Source organism: Macaca nemestrina, chromosome 10 (assembly GCF_043159975.1).
Source record: "Macaca nemestrina isolate mMacNem1 chromosome 10, mMacNem.hap1, whole genome shotgun sequence".
NCBI classification, from domain to species: domain Eukaryota; kingdom Metazoa; phylum Chordata; class Mammalia; order Primates; family Cercopithecidae; genus Macaca; species Macaca nemestrina.
Window position 1 is genome coordinate 118,271,502 of NC_092134.1, and position 20,362 is coordinate 118,291,863.

Consider the following 20,362-nt stretch of genomic DNA (forward strand, 5'->3'; position numbering starts at 1 on the left):
CTATGAACGTTTGTTTGGAGAATGGATTTTAGTAAGGAAACAAGTAGAAATAGAGACAATGGCTAGAAAGCAATTGTTGTAGTACAGGCAAGAGATGATAGTGGCCTGGATTAAGGAGTAATAGTGGAAACGAGATATAGAGACTAATTTATAATATGTTCTAGGGTTGGTAAATTTCCAATGAATTATGTAGGGAAGATGAAGTAGACAAAAAAATGAATACCTGGATTTTGACCAAGCAATGTATGGATGGTGTATTAGTCCATTTTCACACTGCTGATAAAGACATACCCGTGACTGGGCAATTTGCAAAAGAAAGAGATTTAATGGACTTACAGTTCCACATGGCTGTGGAGGCCTCACAGTCATGGCGGAAAGTGAAAGGCACTAAACATGGCGGCAGACTAGAGATGAGAACTAGTGCAGGGAAACTCCCCTTTATAAAATCATCAAATCTTGTGCGACTTATTCACTATCATGAGAATAGCGTGGAAAAGACCCACCCCCATGATTAAATTACCTCCCACCAGGTCTCACCTACAACACATGGGAATTGTGGTAGCTAAATTCAAGATGAGATTTGGGTGGGGACACAGCCAAACCATATGAGATCATGATGTCTTTTGCTGAGCTGGCGATGACTGAAGCTGGTTCCTTTCCCTCATGACTTTGTCTCATTATATTAAGGAATCTGACATGTGCTGCTTCTGTGGAATACAGAAGTATAAATGACTGCCATGCCTGCAGTTTTTAGGCAGCAGGAAGACTGAAACAATATTTTTGTGTCTTACTTCAGTTACCTTTCATTCGAAGGGGACTGGAGCAGGACTAGCATAGATTAAAAACATACAAGAATGCAAATAACTGAAACATGAAAATAAATTACTATCAGTCACACACAAGTGAACTCATGGCATTAGCTATCTGACTCAGATGGAACAAGTTCATATATACATGACTGTGCCTCCATAGGGTTATACACTATATAGACACACACATATATAAGTTATGACTCTTAAAAACCTGAATGTAGGTGAATAAAGAGTAGCTCCTTTTTGGTGAGAGACCTCTGGAGTATTCCAAGGATCTAGTTAATATTCCTTTCAATTTTTTAAAGTCAAGGATGTCTTGTGACTCTTGCTACTTTCTCCGTTGTTCACAGACCACTTACTAAGTCCTCTCTGAACACTTGGGGATGACCATGAAGAACATGATAATTTAGAGATGAAGCCGTGGGATGGACTTCTTCATCTCAGTTTAGTACTTTCGTAAAAATGGGGAAGATTTCTTTTGCAAAAGCTTATTTTTTTGGCTCAACTCTCTTAAGCCAAAACTAGAATTCCTATGCATGTTTAAATTTGAGAATGGTTTAAAGGGAAGAGGCTTTATTCTTTATGTCGTTCATTAAACAGTGTTAGATGATTTGCTATATGCAATACATATGCTATTTGCCATTACCTATAGTAGGTAATGAGGATAGAAAAGTCCATCATTTACAGTTGCTGCTAATGCAGCTACCTCTCCTGATTTTGGGAGAAAAATGTGAACATAAGATAATACAATGCAACGATTCAATACTATAATAAAGATCTACACATATGCTGTGTAGATTCCCAAAGAAGAGAACAACTGTTATCCATGGAAATCAGGAAAAGAGCCACAAAAAACAAGATGCATGAGCTGGAACACGAAGAATGAATGTTTAGGGAGAGACTGGCCCAGGCAAGGCACTTGTTAAGGATGGCATTTGCAAATGCTCAGAGTGTTGGTGGTGGGGTAATGTTAGAACATTCAGTGTGGCTAGAATTTAGGATGCACAGAGGAAGTGGGAAGATTAGGTAATACTTTGAAGGACCTCATTAATTCATAAAAATGACTTGACAATTTTTTCTGAAGCCAATTGGGAGCAATTGGAGGTCTTTAAACAGGGGAAGTGACAGGACTAGACTTTGACATGACGTGACTTTGTTATCTAGGAAGGTAATTTTGGTACCAGTTTTAGAGCATAGATTTGTACAGAGATCAATTGATGGCAGGAAGTTCTATTTTAAAAGTTCTATTTTAAAAATTTGCTACAAAAATTCATGAAAAAAGTTGACAAAAATGGCAGTGAAGATAGAGAAGGGAGGCTGGAACAAGAGCTCTCTCTAAGTCAGTACAACAGTGTTTATGTTATCACTTGCTTAAAAGGCATTCTTATGGGTTGAACTATCCACCTTCCCCTACCCACCAACCCTAATTCATATGTTGAAGTCCTCATGCCTAGAACATCAGAATATGAACATATTTGGAGATAGGATCTTTACAAAGGGAATTAAATTAAAATGAGTTTATTATGGTGGGTCCTAACCCAAGATGACTGGTATCCTTGTAAGAAGAGGAAATTTGGACATGGGTATGTACAGATCGAGATGATGTGAACACATATGGAGAAGACAGACATCTACAAGCCAAGGAAGGGGGCCTGGAACAGATCAACCCTGCTGACAACTTAATCTTAGACTTCTAGCATCCAGAACTGTAAGGCAATTTCTGTCTTTTAAACTATGCAGTCTGTGGTACTTTGTTACGGCAGCCCTGGCAAACTAATACAGAAATATTATTGTATATGCTTAAATCTGTGTTATCGAGGATAATACACACAAAAATTAATAATAGTGGTTACCTTTGAAGGGGCAGTGTTGGGAGCAGATCTTTTACTATACACATTTATCATCATTATTTACTAATATGAACATAATAATATTGAAACATACAATTTTAATTAAAGGGAAAACAAACCTATGTTGAGGAAAAATTACTGTGATTGATTAATATCAATGCAGGGATGGGTAGTTGAGAAGGAAATTGAAGACATTAATATTTTAGAATGCTGATTGGTGATAAGGCTTTAAAATTACAGGAAAATGGTGACTTTCACTTTATGCATGTTGAATTTTATGACTGAGATACACCCTCAGAGATACCCCATTCTGCATCTAAAAATAAGCTAATAGGACTGGGGGACAATCTTAGGGTTGGCACGTACCTTATTATTTCATTGACTATGAAACTATGTATTTTAGAACTCAAGAGGTTAAAGTATGCTAAGCATTGTTGAAATATAGTGCTTAGAGGTTGAAGTATGTTAGTTCAAGGCCAGAAAAGGTAAAGAATGGGACTGGACTGGGGAGGATATGGGCATTTATGGGTGGCAACAGAGGAGTCAGTGAAAAAGATTGAGAAGAAAAGTTAGTTAAGTAGGAGTTGAAATGGAATGAAATCGTGTCTAGGAAGTCGTGTGAGAATGCTTAAGATGCAGCAAGATGGGCTGAAGGTTCAAAAAGTTTGATATGAATATGGACTATAAAATTAGAAATTTTGTTTTAAATTTGAAATCTTATTTATGTCTTTATGACTAAGTGAAAACAAATAAACAAATAATTTTGTTAATCTTTCACACACTTAATGACAAAATGATATTTGTTAATTCTCATCACCAAATATATACAGTTGACCCTTGAGCAGCACAGGCTACAATGCCACAGGTCCAGGTCCACCTGTATGTGGATTTTTTTCCCAGCCAAACATAGATCCAAAATACAGTATTCATGGAATGTGAAACCCACCTATGCAGAGGGCTAACTTAAGTGGGTTGTACAGGACCAACTGTAGGTGTTGAGTATGTGCTGATTTGCTTAAGCTTTTAAATTATACTTCCGCATGTTGAGGTGAAATAAGTTTTTTCTGAGTATGGAAGTAATGTAATGATAACCATTGTGGAAAAATTTCTAAATACAAAAATATGAATCCCAGCACTTTGAGAGACCAAGGCGGGTGGATCACAGGGTCAGGAGTTCAAGATCAGCCTGGCCAGCATGGTGAAATCCCGTCTCTACTAAAAATACAAAAAAATTAGCCAGGCATTGTGATGTGCGCCTGTAATCCCAGCTACTCGAGAGGCTGAGGTGGGAGAATTGCTTGACCCGGGAGGCGGAGGTTGCAGTGAGCCGAGATTGCGCCACAGTACTCCAGCCTGAGTGACAGAAGAAGACTCTATCTCAAAAAAAAAAAAAAAAAAAAAAGAATAAAAAAATTAAAATGAACTATAATTCCACCACTTAGAAATAGCTACTATTAATATGTAGCTAAATTTGCTTTCATATCTTAAACATAGACATGTGCATGCATTGAGTGACTATACACGTTTCATTTCTCTCCAACTGCTTTTAAACCTAGCTTTATATCATAAACTAGATCCCACATCATTAAATTTTCTTCAAAAATAATTTTTTATGGTTGCAAAATACTTTACCATGGATGACCCATAATTATTTGATTATTCTTCTTTGACATTTAGGTTGTTTCTAGAATTTCATTTAAAATAATTAGTATTAGGCCGGGCGCGGTGGCTCAAGCCTGTAATCCCAGCACTTTGGGAGGCCGAGACGGGTGGATCACGAGGTCAGGAGATCGAGACCATCCTGGCTAACACGGTGAAACCCTGTCTCTACTAAAAATACAAAAAACTAGCCGGGCGAGGTGGTGAGCGCCTGTAGTCCCAGCTACTTGGGAGGCTGAGGCAGGAGAATGGCGTAAACCCGGGAGGCAGAGCTTGCAGTGAGCAGAGATCCGGCCACCGCACTCCAGCCTGGGCGACAGAGCGAGACTCTGTCTCAAAAAAAAAATAAAATAAAATAAAATAAAATAAAATAATTAGTATTTAACCCACATTTCTTAAGATATTTTTGGACTAGAATTTTTTTTTTTATGCAGTGTGTCTCACTGCAACCTCAAATTCCTGGATTCACGTGATCCTCCCATCTCAGCCTCCCAAGTAGCTAGGATTACAAGTGCACACCACCACGCTCAGCTAATTTTTTAGAAAAATTTTGTAGAGATGGAGTCTTGCTATGTTGTCCACGCTGGTCTTGAACTCTTGGCCTCAAGTGATCCTCCTGCCTGGGCCTCCCAAAACGTTGGAATTATAGGCCTGAGCTCCTGCACCCAGCCTTGGGCTAGATTTCTAAAAGCAGAATTATCCTTTGTAGGTTATGCGCATTCTAAGACATGATGTGTATTGCTATTCCTAGTGTTTATTCCTTGAAATGTGTTAGAAATTTACTTCTCTATTTTTTTTTTTTTTTTTTTTTTTTTGAGACGGAGTCTCGCTCTGTCGCCCAGGCTGGAGTGCAGTGGCTGGATCTCAGCTCACTGCAAGCTCTGCCTCCCGGGTTTACGCCATTCTCCTGCCTCAGCCTCCCAAGTAGCTGGGACTACAGGCACCTGCCACCTCGCCTGGCTAGTTTTTTTATATATTTTTTAGTAGAGACAGGGTTTCACTGTGTTAGCCAGGATGGTCTCAATCTTCTGACCTCGTGATCCGCCCGTCTTGGCCTCCCAAAGTGCTGGGATTACAGGCTTGAGCAACCGCGCCCGGCCTACTTCTGTATTAACAATGTAGGAAGATCTTTATCTTGCTAGCATATGAATATTTTCATTAAATAAATCTTCACAGGATATATTTATATTATTTAATATTAGAATATAATAGTCATGTGACTATTCATAGAGTTAACGTTCATTCATTCTGATGGAATCCAAATATCTGAGATATAATAAAGTATTAGCAACACATTATTGACCACCTGCCTTGAAGAAGGATAGGCATTGATAATAAGAAAGAGCATAAGAGATGGTTACTGCCTTACTCACACATTTTCTTTTCTGAATATTTGTTCTCTAGGCTATGTGTAAAATACGTTAGAACCCTTCTTTCTATTCCAAAAGGGCATATAAAAAGTATAAGCTACTAACTATAGCTGCTACTTCCTCAAATAGAACAAACCATTTCAGCCTAAACTGGTAGGGTTAAGAAGGGTGACTGAGTTATAACAGATCCTTCTATCTATACATGTATACAGGTGGCAAATGCAGTAGTAAGCCAGTGCATAGTGTCTTATGTTTAAAGTGAAAATTGTAATTAAAGAGGGTGTTCTTTCCTACTGGTAGTACTTTATCATAGGGGCCTTGTCTATCTTGTGAGTTCTAAAAGAACAATTAAACGTGATACTGTTTCTGTTACAGTGAACCGCACACATTTCCCTTATATTAAATATGCATTTTAACTTAATAAGATTCCTTGGCGTGTTTTAAATATCTTGAGTGTAATATGTATTTTAAATGATTACCATGACTTCTCCAAATCTTGGATTTATGTATTAGCTTGCATGACCATAATGTGATGCTAATTTGCCAACCACATTATCTCACGATTGCTGTATTTGTGTTCTCAAACTTAAGTATTTGCTCAGTTAACTATATTTTATTTTTGAAGATAGACTCTGAATTGGCATATGGGGAATACCGTCTAAATCTTGATTATCTAAATAGATGTTTGCTCTTTTTTAACATAGAATTTCTTAGTTCTGAATCTTTAACGTTTTTTAAAGAAAGGGAGAATCATATCACTAATATGAATGCTTTGAACTCTTAATAACTGTGGCTGTTAGTTTTTTATGTCTTTGTCTTCCCTCTTTAATTATATGAAAAACTATGGTACTTAAGGCCAAGAACTGTACTTTGGACATCTTTTTATTTCCAGCAGGCCCTAGCATAGAACATTAAAAACTAGACGGTCAGCCAACATTTTAAAAAAATTTACTTATAAAGTAAAAGTTAAAAAAACTATAGATTATTACTGGTCATAAATGTAAAAACATTCAAAATGTTTGGTCATTCTGGTATTTTGTTAGAAGCCCAATGTGCTATCTATTGTGCCAGAGAGCCAGGTTCATTGTGGTATTTTGTAATGGGCAAATTGCCATCACTTTTTACTGTTGCGTGAAAATGTAAAACAAGGTAGGTAGTGTTTTTGTGTTTATTGAACTTTATATTTGGACTAGCTCTGTATGCAACAGAGCCATCTTCATTGAAATCATTACTTTTTCTCATGCATTTTGTCTGTTTTATTGCCATGTGATTTGTAGGGACTCCCGAGAGCTTAGCTGAGAAAGAAAGGCAACTCATGGGCATGATCAACCAGCTGACCAGCCTACGAGAGCAGCTGTTGGCTGCCCACGATGAGCAGAAGAAACTAGCTGCCTCTCAGATTGAGAAACAGCGTCAGCAAATGGAGCTGGCCAAGCAGCAACAAGAACAGGTGAGTAAGAACTTAGCGACGCAATCAAACTCCTCAGACATTGTTTTGCCTGCTACTTATAGGTCACTGTCCTAGGCACACAACAATGAATAAGAGTGCCTTCCACCTCCCTCGTTAAATAAATTAAAAGGCCAAAAACAAAACAAAAACCCACCCACAGACAAAACCCAGATTTTAAGATGCTTATTAACTACTTTGGTGGTAAGGAGCGCAGAAGTAATTTTAATCAAGGTCAATTCTGATAAATCATGAGAAAACTATCATAAAAGAACCATGGAGAGTCAAGAGAACATTTTCAACAAGAAACATTTTGAAAGAATTCATGAGAGAGCTGACATTTGAGATATGCTTTGAAGAACTTGTGGGCTTCAACAAGTAAAGTGAGTTTTCAGCTGGGGGCAGGAAGTTCAGTTACAAGGTCATTATAATACTTTCAATTAAAAAGAGTGAGAAGCTAAATTAGTCAGGGTAATGACCATGGACAAAGAGATGAAAGGAATAAACAGGTGGAAGAGTTATGGTTAGTAGAGTTCTTTGAGTAGGCAAAAGGGAAAGAAAGGGAAAGTGTTGAGCCTAGTGATAGGGAGATTGAGAATGCCATCACCGGAAACAGAGAAAGTCAGAAGAGCAAGTTTGGAAACGAGAGTGGTTTTATGATGTTGAATTAGAGCTGCTGTCAGGGTTTCCAGTTGGAGGTATGTGAGAGACAGCTAGAAACACCAATCAGCACTTTGGAAGAGAGCTCAGGTGTTTCTTAGGTTATTTACAGAGAAATAGTGGTTTAAACTCTACTGGAGGAGATAACATTCATTCATTTATTTGACAAATAGTAATCTAGTGCTTCTTATGTGCCAGGCACTGTACTAACTAATTACTGACAAAGCCCCTAAATTTTAGTGGAAAGAAAGAGACATATAAAGGAACAGATAAATTAACAAAATGATATTATATAGTGATAAATAATTTGAAAAAATATAAACAGAGTAATAAGATAAAAGTTGATTGCTATGACAAGGCAATGCTTCTTAGATTGGGCAGCTAGATCTTTCTGAAGCTTTGGCAATTGAGCTCAGATCTAAATGACATACAAAAGGCAGCCATGTTAATATCGGGGACAGGAGTGTTTTATGCAGAGATGTGGCAGGCTTATAGGCCTTAATTTATAGTGGTAATATTACAAGAAAGCAGAAAGGAACTAAGGGTAGATCCTTGGGAGATACTGGCTTATAGAGCTGGCAGAGAAAGGAAAATGAACATATGCAGAAAGAATCAGATATGGAAGTGGGGCCAGGAGTGCAAAGGAAACAAAATGGAGATTTTTAAGGAGAGATACAGGGAGCAGTGTTAAATGCTACAGAAAAGTAGTCATTCTAATATGAAATTGAAACTACTAGATTTTTCATTTAGATTCTCATTGTTGGCCTTGAAGAGTGAGACTTCTATAGTGTTTTAGTAGCCAAAATCAGACAATAAAAACTGGAAAATACGTAGTAGAAAAATGGAGGCAATGCCTATGAACTATTAGTTAAAAAAAAAAATTGGTAGTAAATAGAAGATAAGATAGAGGGGAGGTGACACAGTTTCAGCTTACAGATAAGTATGGCCCTCTTTTTCATGGCTAAGTCCTTTTCCTGTTCCATGTTCTGGGCATAGTCCATTCACCACCCCAAGTGGAGGATGGCCACTATTTAATATTTGTGTGTCTACACATCCCTGCAAAACTGTCTAAACATCTTTCATAGTATAAGCCAGCAGGATTGAATGGCATGAAGAAATACTCAGTTTATGTTTGAGGAGCTCCTTTTTTCTACCCTCTTATTTCCATTCTACTCTTCTCTACTTGGTGGTTTATGTCTGTTAAAAGATGTTAGTTTTATTTTTAATGAAATGCCTCATCACTTTCATTAAAGATATATTTGGCTTGCTTTTGGATACGGCCCATATGCCTCTTGCTTTATCCCTATGAGAAAAGAGTTCAGAATGCTTGCCTGTAACAGCATAAAAAAACACCACTCTTTTCTTATCCTTAACTCTCAATCTTTCCATCAACTGAATTCTGGAGAATCCTAGGAGCCTCTGAAAATGTAGCTTGGCTGGGGATATTTTTTGTAAATAATCCCTATTTGCTTTGATGGGTCTGAGGGCACACATGTCCTGAAAGATCTAAGCAATGACTGATGGAGAGGAAGTTTCTTTCTTATCTCTTTCACATTCTAGCCCATCCCTGAATATTATAAAAGGATTCTAGAATCCTTTGATTCTAATACTTTCCCAAGACTTCTGACATTCTCCTTGGAACTTTACAAACCCCTAGGTTCTTCAAGAATTTCTCTCCTGTGTTGGAGAGATGTCCTGCAGTGCTGCCTCTACAGCCTGAGAGAAGATCCCTGGTGATAGCTACAGGACATGTTTCTAGAGCCCATTCAGCTCTCCCAGCGCTTCTCTACCATACATAGCAGGCATGCACAGTTACCACTCTGTGGTGGCAGATCTTTTCATGAAGGGCATTTAATACTTATTCTTTAAGGGTCAGGGCAGGTTCATCTTCTCCTGCAAAGTCTTTTTCTGACGCTCCTCCCAGCACTCCCTACTGAGTGTAAAATGTCTCCATTCTGTGCATTTTAATACTGCTGGTATAGCTATTACAAAAGCTAAAGGACCTGTTTACTGACAAGCCTTTCCCTCAGATTCTGAGCTCCATTCCACATTCATCTATTAGATAAATATTCATTGACCACCAATTTGGTGCCAGGTTTTGTTCTAGTTAGTGGGAGTAGAGTAGGGGGATAAAACAGACAAAAATCCCTTGTGTACTGAAATCTAGCTGGGAGGGGTAGACAATAAATAAACCAGTAAACTATATGTTGATAAGTATTATGTTGAAAAATTAAGCAGGGCATTGGGGATGAGGGCATTATCTATGGGAATATGTTCTTTTAAAATGGGTGCTCAGGGAAGACATTATTGACTGAGAACATTTGAGCAGAAACCTGTAGGAGTTGTGGGAGTGAGCCATGGGGCTGTCTAGGCAGAGTATTCGAGACAGAGCGAAATGTAAGTGCAAAGGCCCAGAAGCAGGAGTATCCTTGGGAGGCAGGAACATCCTTGGTGTGTACAAGAGGCAGTTAGGAATGCAATGTGGCAAGCATGAGGGTGAAAGGGGAGGAGATGAAATCAGAGAGGTAGCACGAGGCCATAACATATAGGGCCTTGCAGGCATTATATTCACACCGGCTTTTTGCTGAGTGAGAGAGAAGTGTTTTGGAAAGATGAATAGCATGACGTGATATATATATACACACGTGTATATATATTTATATATTTATATATTTTATATATATATAAACCATATGTATATTTATATGTTTTATATATATATAAATATATATATGGGTTTTTTTGTTTTTTGGGGGACAGAGTCTCACACTGTCACCTAGGCTGGAGTGCAATGGCATAATCTCGGCTCACTGCATCCTCCGCCTCCTGGGTTCAAGAGATTCTGCCTCAGCCTCCTGAGTAGCTAGGATTACAGACACCCTCCACCATTCCTGGCTCATTTTTCATATTTTCAGTAGAGACGGGGCTTCACTATATTGGCCAGGCTGGTCTCGAACTCCTGACCTCGCAGTCTGCCCACCTCAGCCTCTCAAAGTGGACTCATATTTTAAAAAGTACTCTCAGGATGCTGGTCTGTGATTGACTATAGGGAGCAGGAGCAAAAAGCAATTGAAATATTGATATGTGGGAGGAAGGAACTAGACTTAATGAGAAAGGTAATCTTCCTTCTACTGTCTCTTTTACCACTTCCTTCAGAAAAAAAAAAAATTGTGGGTCTGGCACGGTGGCTCATGCCTGTAATCCCAGCACTTTAGGAGGCCGAGGTGGGTGGATCACCTGAGGTCAGAGTTCAAGACCAGTCTGGCCACCATGGTGAAACCCTGTCTCTAGTAAAAGTACAAAAAAATTAACCAAGCATGGTGGTGGATGCCTGTAATCCCAGCTGCTCAGGAGGCTGAGGCAGGAGAATTGCTTGAACCCAGGAAGCGGAGGTTGCAGTGAGCCGAGATCACGCCATTGCACTCTAGCCTGGGCAACAAGAGCAAAACTCTGTCTCAAAAAAAAAAAAAGAAAAGAAAAAAGAAATAAAAAAATGTATTTTTTTTTACTATATTCCAAAGATAAAATTAAAGCATTAAAATAATTATAATTATATCAACATCCATAGGGAAATACATTTTTTTGTGCAGCCATGTAGACTCATCGTTATCACATGGGTTCTTTTATTCACGGTGATGTGTGAGTTTTTTCCTGAGTTTTTGACTTTTGGGTATAGAGGTTAAGAGATTTTTTAAAAAATAAAAATGTTAGTGACTATTACTTGATGAGAATGGGATCTAGAACTTATTTATAAGAGACTGATAAGTTTCAAGATGTTAGAAGTTACATCCTATCCCATGTGATGAAATATTTGCAATTTTCATTTCATCCATTCATGCATTCTTATCAGATATATCCATTCAGCATTGCTTTTATAACGGACTTGCTGAGAACAGTGGGTAAAATATACATGGCCTCTACCCTCACTGAATTTATGCACTTTTCCCTAGGAGACAGAAATATGTTAATAACAAATAGATAAACAAATATAAAGTCATAGCATGGGCGTAATATTAAGTAAATGTAGAAGGTGTCATAAATGCAAATAACAGTGGGAGTGGGAAGTGATTGTCCTGTTCTCTAAGTTAGGAAATACTTAAGATGACTATATGGAAGGCTAAATCTCAAATTTAGTTTGGGGCTTGTTGAACTTGAGGTTCCTTTGAATAAGTCTCTCAATAAACGGACCTGATGCTTAAAACAAAGGTCTAGACCAGAGAAGCAAATTTAGAAGCACTTGGCTTACATATGTAAGTAAGTACGAAGGAAAAGAACAGAGTCTAAAATTGAGTCTCAGAGAATTATAACATTTAATGTCTGGAAAGAGCCATTAAAGGTGACTAAGGAGAAGACATGAGAGGTAAAGATGAAACCAGGGAAGTATGATGATGTCACAGAAGCCAACAGATAAAGTTCATGATCAGGGGAAAGCATTTGAGTGTTGAATTCTAATGAGAGGTCAAAAGGTGACAACTGAAAAACGCTTCAGAATTTTAAAATAATGGATGTGATTGGCAACCTTCTTAAGAATCATTTTGGTAGAGACATGGAAGCAGAAACCACAGTAGTATGCATTGAGTTGGTGGTTAGGGGTTTGTGAGAGGCAGTAATAAGAAAATTATTTACCTACAAACAAAAAAATACAAAAACTTTACTAATAAATACAGTGTCTTGCAATACTTTGTGCTACTCTGAACTCCTGTCTTAAACCTCCCCCTCCCCATTTGTGAAGCACTGTGTCATAGTGAAAGGCTGAAAATGTCAGAAGCAGCACCTTTCTTAATATATCACCAGAAAGAGGAATGTTTGAAAATCAGACATTTCTTTCTGGGATTGATCACTGACTGTCCTAATATCTTAGTCTTCATTTGTTTTAGGCCAAAAGAAACATAACTGTTCCTAAAGACTAAATATCTTCCTTGATCTTAGGATGAATTGTGGAAAATTTCAGAGCACAGACACATCTATTTTCATCATCTTAATCAGTGTCAAATCAAACTTTGTGAAACAGAACATTAGTAACTTCCCTCCCGGACTCCAATATACTTGTAAATTTCTCATGTGCAATTTCTTCACAGATTGCAAGACAACAGCAGCAGCTTCTGCAGCAACAACACAAAATCAATTTGCTCCAGCAACAGATCCAGGTCAGAAATCATAATTTCAATATACTTACAATTTTAAAAAAATATTTTCTGTCTTATCCTTAAATATCTAACTGAAATGACCTCCAAAATAAAATGACTTCCAGGCTAATTCATGACATAGCACCTCCTCTGCCAGGCGAATCTTGCAAATGGTGTCTGTCAGTCACAGGCCCTACTGTGTCAGGGAGCTGCAATCTAAGCAAGCTAACAGTTATTTTCATCTTATGCTGAGAAGAAATTATTGTAGATAAAAGTTTCATTTTATCTATATTTTAATGTTAAATTGTGTCTATAAGAGTTCTTAATTGGGTAGGTGCAGGGAACCAAAGCAGAAAGGTACCTAGGTTTTCAGTTAGAGAAGTAGTGCCAGAGAGAACTTTATTATTGTATGCCGGAGAGCCATGTGTGATAAAGGTGGAACACAGGGACGGTAATAATTTGCTGTTGAAGTTGATTTACCTGTGGTTTTGCCTGGAGAAAACAAGCCTGAAGACTGTAGGACCTCCATATTTTCGTTATTTGGAAATTTGCAATGATAAGGAGCCTCAATACAGGAGGCAGCAGCTGTATTGGTAACAAAGAGAAAAAAAGTTTCCAGTGATGTCTTGTTTCCACCACTTGCTAGTGTCATAAACTTTGACAAAAGTTCAGCTTTGTTTCCCTTCTGACAGTTTGCTTTCTCAACAGCACTTACTTCATATAGAGATTTTTGAGGATTAAAGGAAATCATGGATAAAGAGCCTTAGCATAGTGTCAGGGCACATAGTAAGTGCTCAGTACTCACTTGCTGTGACTCTCAAGGAACCTAATTGGTGGAGCTGTGAATCCAACCCCATGTAACATCATCCATCTGGAGGCAACTGTCAGCTTTGCAGTATGCTAATCTGGAGAGAAATTCATGATTCTCTTGAAGTTATATCTTGAGATCCAACATATTTTATTAAGTGTAAATATCATAAATGACAGGAAGCAAATGTGTCAAAATTATTTCACTCTTGTATTAATCTTGTTTTAACTTCTTTGCCATCCAAATTTCTCCCATTGTATCTAATTGAGTCAGGCACACGTCACTGTTCCTTCTTTCTTATTCTACCTGGGATTTTTTTTTTTTTTCTTTTTTTTTTTTTTTTTTTTTTTTTGAGACGGAGTCTTGCTGTCTCCCAGGCTGGAGCGCAGTGGCGGGATCTCAGCTCACTGCAAGCTCCGCCTCCCCGGGTTCACGCCATTCTCCTGCCTCAGCCTCCCGAGTAGCTGGGACTACAGGCGCCCGCCACCTCGCCCGGCTAATTTTCTTGTATTTTTAGTAGAGACGGGGTTTCACCGTGTTAGCCAGGATGGTCTCGATCTCCTGACCTCGTGATCCGCCCGTCTTGGCCTCCCAAAGTGCTGGGATTACAGGCTTGAGCCATCTACCTGGGATTTTAATGACCTGTAGATAGCTTCAGTGAGACAGTGGAAGTTCAGTAAGATGTTCCAGCCAGGGACCTTTCCCCTCCTTAACTGTAATTATGATCAGCACATTTCTAACATGTTATAATCCATTCATATCTGAAGTGTGGTTATTCATTTCAGTGGTTTAAAACTGTTCATTGAACTTCATGTTGTTCAAAGTACACTGACTTTAGTCGATGGTAGCTGGTTATCTGCATTTAAAATTTTTTTAATTATCAAAACATAGGTATTAATATTGTTATGGCACTTTCCTTTTCTAAGTAAGGTAATTCCATAATCAGCAACGTGGTAGTCACTTGATTTCACTGCAATTTGACAAGTGTACCAATAGTTTTAGATTTTTATAATTTCTGTGATACTGAAATCAGTCCTCGGTTATACAGAATGGCAAACATAGATTTCAACTCCTATTGTAAATGTGTGTAAGGCTCAATGAACTGTTCTGACCAATTATATTAGCCAACACCTTCAGTGCTTTCTTAGGAATTATTCCACAATTATGACCACTACATTCACAATGTGGATTTTAAGCCCTGTCATAATGACAGAAAGTTGAAATGGATGGATTCTTGCTTCAGAGCATGAAGCACTATAATTTATAAGTCAGAACATTTTTAATGAAAAGTACTTAAAAATTATATGTTCTAGAAATTCTATAACTATAGGAACTATATTCCAGAGAGCAAAGGCCAAGTTTAACAACCTGCCCAAGACCACACAATTAGAAACTGTAGAGCTAGGATAAGAAGCAAAGTTTTCTGACTATAATAGAACTTGTGTGGAGTATGAGAATTTTAAAAGCGTAGAATTTCTATTTGATCCAAGTGTTAAGCGGCTAGCCTCTATTATTTCAGAGTGGGAAAAGAAAAAGTCCCTAAAGGAAATAAAGTCGCACTGAAAGTAATTTGAGGGAAACATTGGGATATTGAGATATATAAATATATTTGTCTTCTTTCTAGGGTTAGTGCAGATAAATGAAACTGACAGAGTCAAAACCCTTTCAGGCAACAAATAAGTACTCAGCAAGACTGATAACCTGAAAGAAATTCGTTTTCACAGCTTCCAGCATATTCATTAACTAAAAGTATAGTTCTGAAATATATTTTGTCAATTGATAATTTGGAGAAGTCTTATAAACACTTAATAGTTACGAAAGTAACAACATATTTGAATTATTTAGTCTACTCTGAGATTGTTCAAACAATTATGGAAAGCTCTGATGTGGTGGAATATGTAGAAATAGGACATTAAAAATGTAGAACAGACTAATTTTCCCACCACATAAATCATTGCCATATTTCATTTTAGAATGTTTTTTCTTCCCTTTTCTCCTTCTTCCTACTGCCTTCTTTTTCATGGAAGCATAGGGAAGGATGAAGACTAGTAAATATAGAATCTGCTATCACGAAAGGCAATTGGAGTGTATAACAAATATTTTAAGATTTATTTTAATTAAAAATGGATATATAATTGAATGCTCACAAAATAATTTACCATATATTATCTTATTTGACATTTGAAAATACTCATCTAGAATTTTGATCTACTTTTTTTTTTAATACAGTGCCTTGATACCTTGTAGAAATAAAGATACTAACTTAAATTATTCATCCTGATTGTACTCCTTAGATGTTTTGTACCATTGTTGCTCCGGACCTTAGAAAACAATGCATATATTGATGGAGTAGTAGACTGTAGTGTTTTATAGTCCACAATTAAGTATGCCTTTAAAATGTTTGTTTCCTATATGAATACAAAATACATTATCTTGGTCCAGTTTTAGCAAAGGAATCCAATACATCAAATGGGTTAGACAGATCTGCTGTGTGGATTCGATTGATAAGAGTTAGAGCTGGGCAATTTTTTTCGTTTGATGGGTATGTCAAATGACAGCGAAGATAATATTTTCTTACATTTTGCTCATTGTTCTTGTGAGATCTCGCTAAAGGAGAAGTCAATTTAGACATCTTTATTACATTTGAAATATATGTCATTTGATTTAAAAAGCATGAACAAGTTTGTTTGTTTGTGTGTATGCACAAACATTTACATACTCTAATACCCCGGTATATTACTCAGGGTTCCCCAGAGTCACAGAATCAATAAAAGATATAGATATAGATGATACAGATAGATATAAATATAGATGTAGATATAGATAGATATGTGAGAGGGGACTTACTGGGTGATTAGCGTGAGCCAATGATGGAGGCTAAGTCCTGCAACAGGCCTTCTGCAAGCTGGAGACCCTGGGAGGCAGGCAGCATGGTTTTTCAGTCCAAGTCCAAAGGCCTCAGAACCAGGGAAGCTGTTGATAAAACTTTCACTCCAAGGCCAGTGGCCTCAGAACCCAGGAAGCTGCAAGTGTAAGTCCTGGAATACAAAGACAAGGAGACTGAAGTTGATATCTAAGGACAGAGGAAGAGTGTATCCCAGTCCCACCAGATAGATGCACGCATTCACTTTTTCTCTGTTTTTGTTCTCGCTGGATCCTCAGAAGATTAGATGGTCCCTGTCCACATTGAGAGGGTGAATGTTCCCCACCTAGGCCACTTAGATTCACGTGCTAATCTCCTCAGAAAGCAACCTCACAACACACCACAGCATAATGTTTTACCAGGTTGCTAGGTAATCCTTAATCCAGACAGCTTGACACCTAAAATTAATCATCACATCCAGGTTATTTCAAGTTTCTCTTGGCATTTTTAATTCTTTCTCAACCTCTGATGAAAAGAGTGGTGATACATTTAACTGGTAGTAGGTAACTGGTGGTAGGTAAACTTACTCTAGAGAAAATGCCATAAGAATCTGCAAGTGAACCAGTTTTATTTAATTGCTCAGGATCAGTTCTTTATGAACTATTTTTATTTCTTTAAAAAGCAACCTTAGCTCTAAAACTACATAATTCTAACTGGATTAAAAACTCAATCTACATTTCTTCCTTATAAAGACTTTATAGGGTTACAGTCTTCTGCCAGGTTGACCCACCTAATTCATTAAGGATTAAGAATGTTTTCTGTTATTGTTTGCAATATCATAAATCAGTTTACTCTACAAATACCGGAAACATCCATCTTCCCTCAAGAACGTGTCCACTTTTCTATGAGACTCTTAATTTTAGAAGCACTAAGAAGTTTGTCTGATTTTTCTACTATTCAGGAATATTTCCCTCTAATATTTTTGTTGATTGACTTAAAAGAGAATTTTTAAATTTCAATTTACTGTATCAAGCTAACTTTAATGCACATCAATACATGAGATGAAATTTTTAAATATTTAAGAATAAGATATCATTCTAGATTATTTTGGAAGGGAAGCTCTTTTTTTCCCCTCTTATTCTGTTGACTGTTCTACAGTCCCCATCTTTTAGCAATTTTATTTTGTATTTTCTTTTTTTACATCAAATCAACCTGTTTCTAATATTGATAGTTGATTTACGTTTCCAGTAAAGATCCTGGACCAGTGGTTCATCTTGACCTGATTCACTGTTTTACAGGAAGTGACTGAGTGACCTCTACTCAGCTTTCATTATGACGACAAATTGAGTGTTCCCGGAGACCTAAGTTTCCTTTCATCTTGAAGCTTCTGGTGGGACAGGGTTTCTATAGTTTTGGGCATGTGTGTGAGAAGCATGTCCCAGTTATAAGTTTCTTCCCCCTTTTCAATAGTACTTAATGGAATTTAAGGTTCTTTATAGCAACTAATAGGGCTAATCCGAAAATGTGTTCTATCATGAAATCTACTTGAGATACTTTTTAAGTACACTTTTAAAGATACTGTACTTCTTTTCAACTGCATATTTTATGATTCCCATACCAAGGCATCAGTGTTAGAACTTTTATAAGAGATTCCAAAAATTTACCCCATTTCCCCGTCTGATTAACTTTTCCAACTATTGTTCATTGTGTTCTTTTGCAAGCAAAGAATTGGTATTTAATAATCTCCTGTCATTGTTTCTGATTCATAAGGTAAGCATGTACAGGACTAGTCATAGCTTTGGGTCACTGATTCTGTCTGAACCTAAGGGCAGAGCAAAGAAAATATTTCCATTCTCTTGTATTCTTAGTTTGAAAATGTGCATTGCATAGTATATAGGAAGGAACTTGGTTGCTTTCGGTGGTATAGGATTATAATTACCTGTATGAAATGCAATTTTAATTATGTTGAGTAGTTTTTTTAAAAAATGATGGAGAACAGTGATCTGGAATAAAATACACCTGAACTCAGTCTTTTCATCTTCACATCTGATATCTGCCATGTGATCTTGAGAAAATTGTTTACTCCGAGTTTCATTATTCCAATCTTTAAAAAAGGAAATATAATACCTAACTAACACCTGGTTCTCTGAAGATTAAATGGGATTGTGACTGGTATTTACCAAGTACATGGGCTAAACATTTTTGCCAAAGTCATTAGAGAGAAAAATGTGTTCTTTCTGTATTTCCAATGATGAGCAATTCATGAATGTTTCCAGCCAGAGGAGAATTTCTATGGAAAAAAAAAAGAATATACTTTACACGGTAGTAGTCACTAAAAACTGTGAGTTCAGTGTTCCATATTCATATGGTTTTAGAACTATAAGAGGTTTTTAGAAAGGCTTTATTTAGACCTATCTCTCATTTTGACATTTATAAACTAAAACTAAGTAAGGTTAGAAATGTTTCCCAGTGTCACATAAGTTGTTTCTTGTGGAACGATGGCTCAATTCCAAGTTACCCGAGTTTTGGCCCAGTTCATTTTTATTTTACCAATATTCTACCATTTAAGGCTTAATGGCCCTAACTTTTAAAATGACTTTTCTTTCTCTGGGAACTTATTCCTACACAGTGAAAATACAACTTGACTTGTATACAATTGAATGATTAAGTTGCAGTCATGGGCTCAACTAATTTGTGATAAAGGTTTCATTTTATTGGCACCAAAGTTCTCTGAGCTCGAGTTTTGGTAATTCTTGAAAAATTATTATGCAGAAAGAAATCCATTGAAATATTGTATTGAAACATAATGTTAAAGGTGAAATAATAGTATGTACCTGACTGACCTGCTGATTTATGATTTCTTTCCCTGAGTGTGGTAGGCATTTTACCCCGCTCAAAAGACCCGACACACATACAAGAGCACAAAGAGATTACAAAGTAACCTTGTCTCTTTTGGAGTCTGCAAATGCCAAGAATAAACACTGTGCAGTTAAGGTAGCATTTCAACCTGAGAAAGACGTGCATTAACTCCTTGAGCTCCAACTAATGTTTTGCTGTGTGAAATAAAATACATCATAACTGGACAGAATACAATTTCTTGGCATTCAGATAGATTAGAAGAGGAGGAAAAATATGGAGATATAAAGAAGTAACTTTAAGGATGACTTTCTTCTTTGTATTTTCTGGATGCGTAACTTGCATTTGAGAAGACAGGTGGCCTGCGCTAAAGGGTTTGTAAGGTAACTGCCTGCAGCCCTGTCCTTTCACTCAGAGGGAGCCACTTTAAAATTCCTTAAGTATTCTCTCTTTTTTTCAATACATCTCCTGGCAGTTACCTAATGGTAGAAATCCAGTCATTCATCTGATTTCTCTGCCTAGGCAAACCTGTCTCTGTAGACAGAGATACAGATTGACAGGTGTATATATTTTCATCTTCATTGATACAACACATGCTACATGGCTAAGAAATTACCAAAAAGAAATGAAAGCAACCATCTCAAACCCAGTTCTCTATGCTTTACTCTTCTTTTACTCAGAAGGAGCCACTTTAAAAATCTTCAAGTTTTTATTTTTTGATAGACTTCCTCCTAGTATTTACTTCTCTATCAAAAAATTTAATTATAGTGCTATTTCTGACTTATCAACTTTAAATACCATGATCCAGGAAACATAAAGATTTACTAGCTCCCCTATTGCCACTCTGATATCCTCTCCTTTCCCCTTCCTCAAGATACAGTTATATATTATTTAAATGTATGGGGTAGATA

General features: G+C 37.1%; 1 protein-coding gene across 30 annotated transcripts in view; it reads left to right on the plus strand.

Moving 5' to 3' along the window:
- LOC105492120 (SRY-box transcription factor 5) overlaps positions 1-20,362 on the plus strand; it is a 1,036,234-nt gene that overhangs the window by 818,106 nt on the left and 197,766 nt on the right. For all 30 annotated transcript variants that reach the window (XM_071070598.1, XM_071070600.1, XM_011759036.3 and 27 more), the window contains 2 exons: positions 6,969-7,141; positions 12,877-12,945. In XM_071070598.1, coding sequence (XP_070926699.1) covers positions 6,969-7,141; positions 12,877-12,945 — 242 coding nt within the window. The remainder of the gene's footprint in view (positions 1-6,968; positions 7,142-12,876; positions 12,946-20,362) is intronic.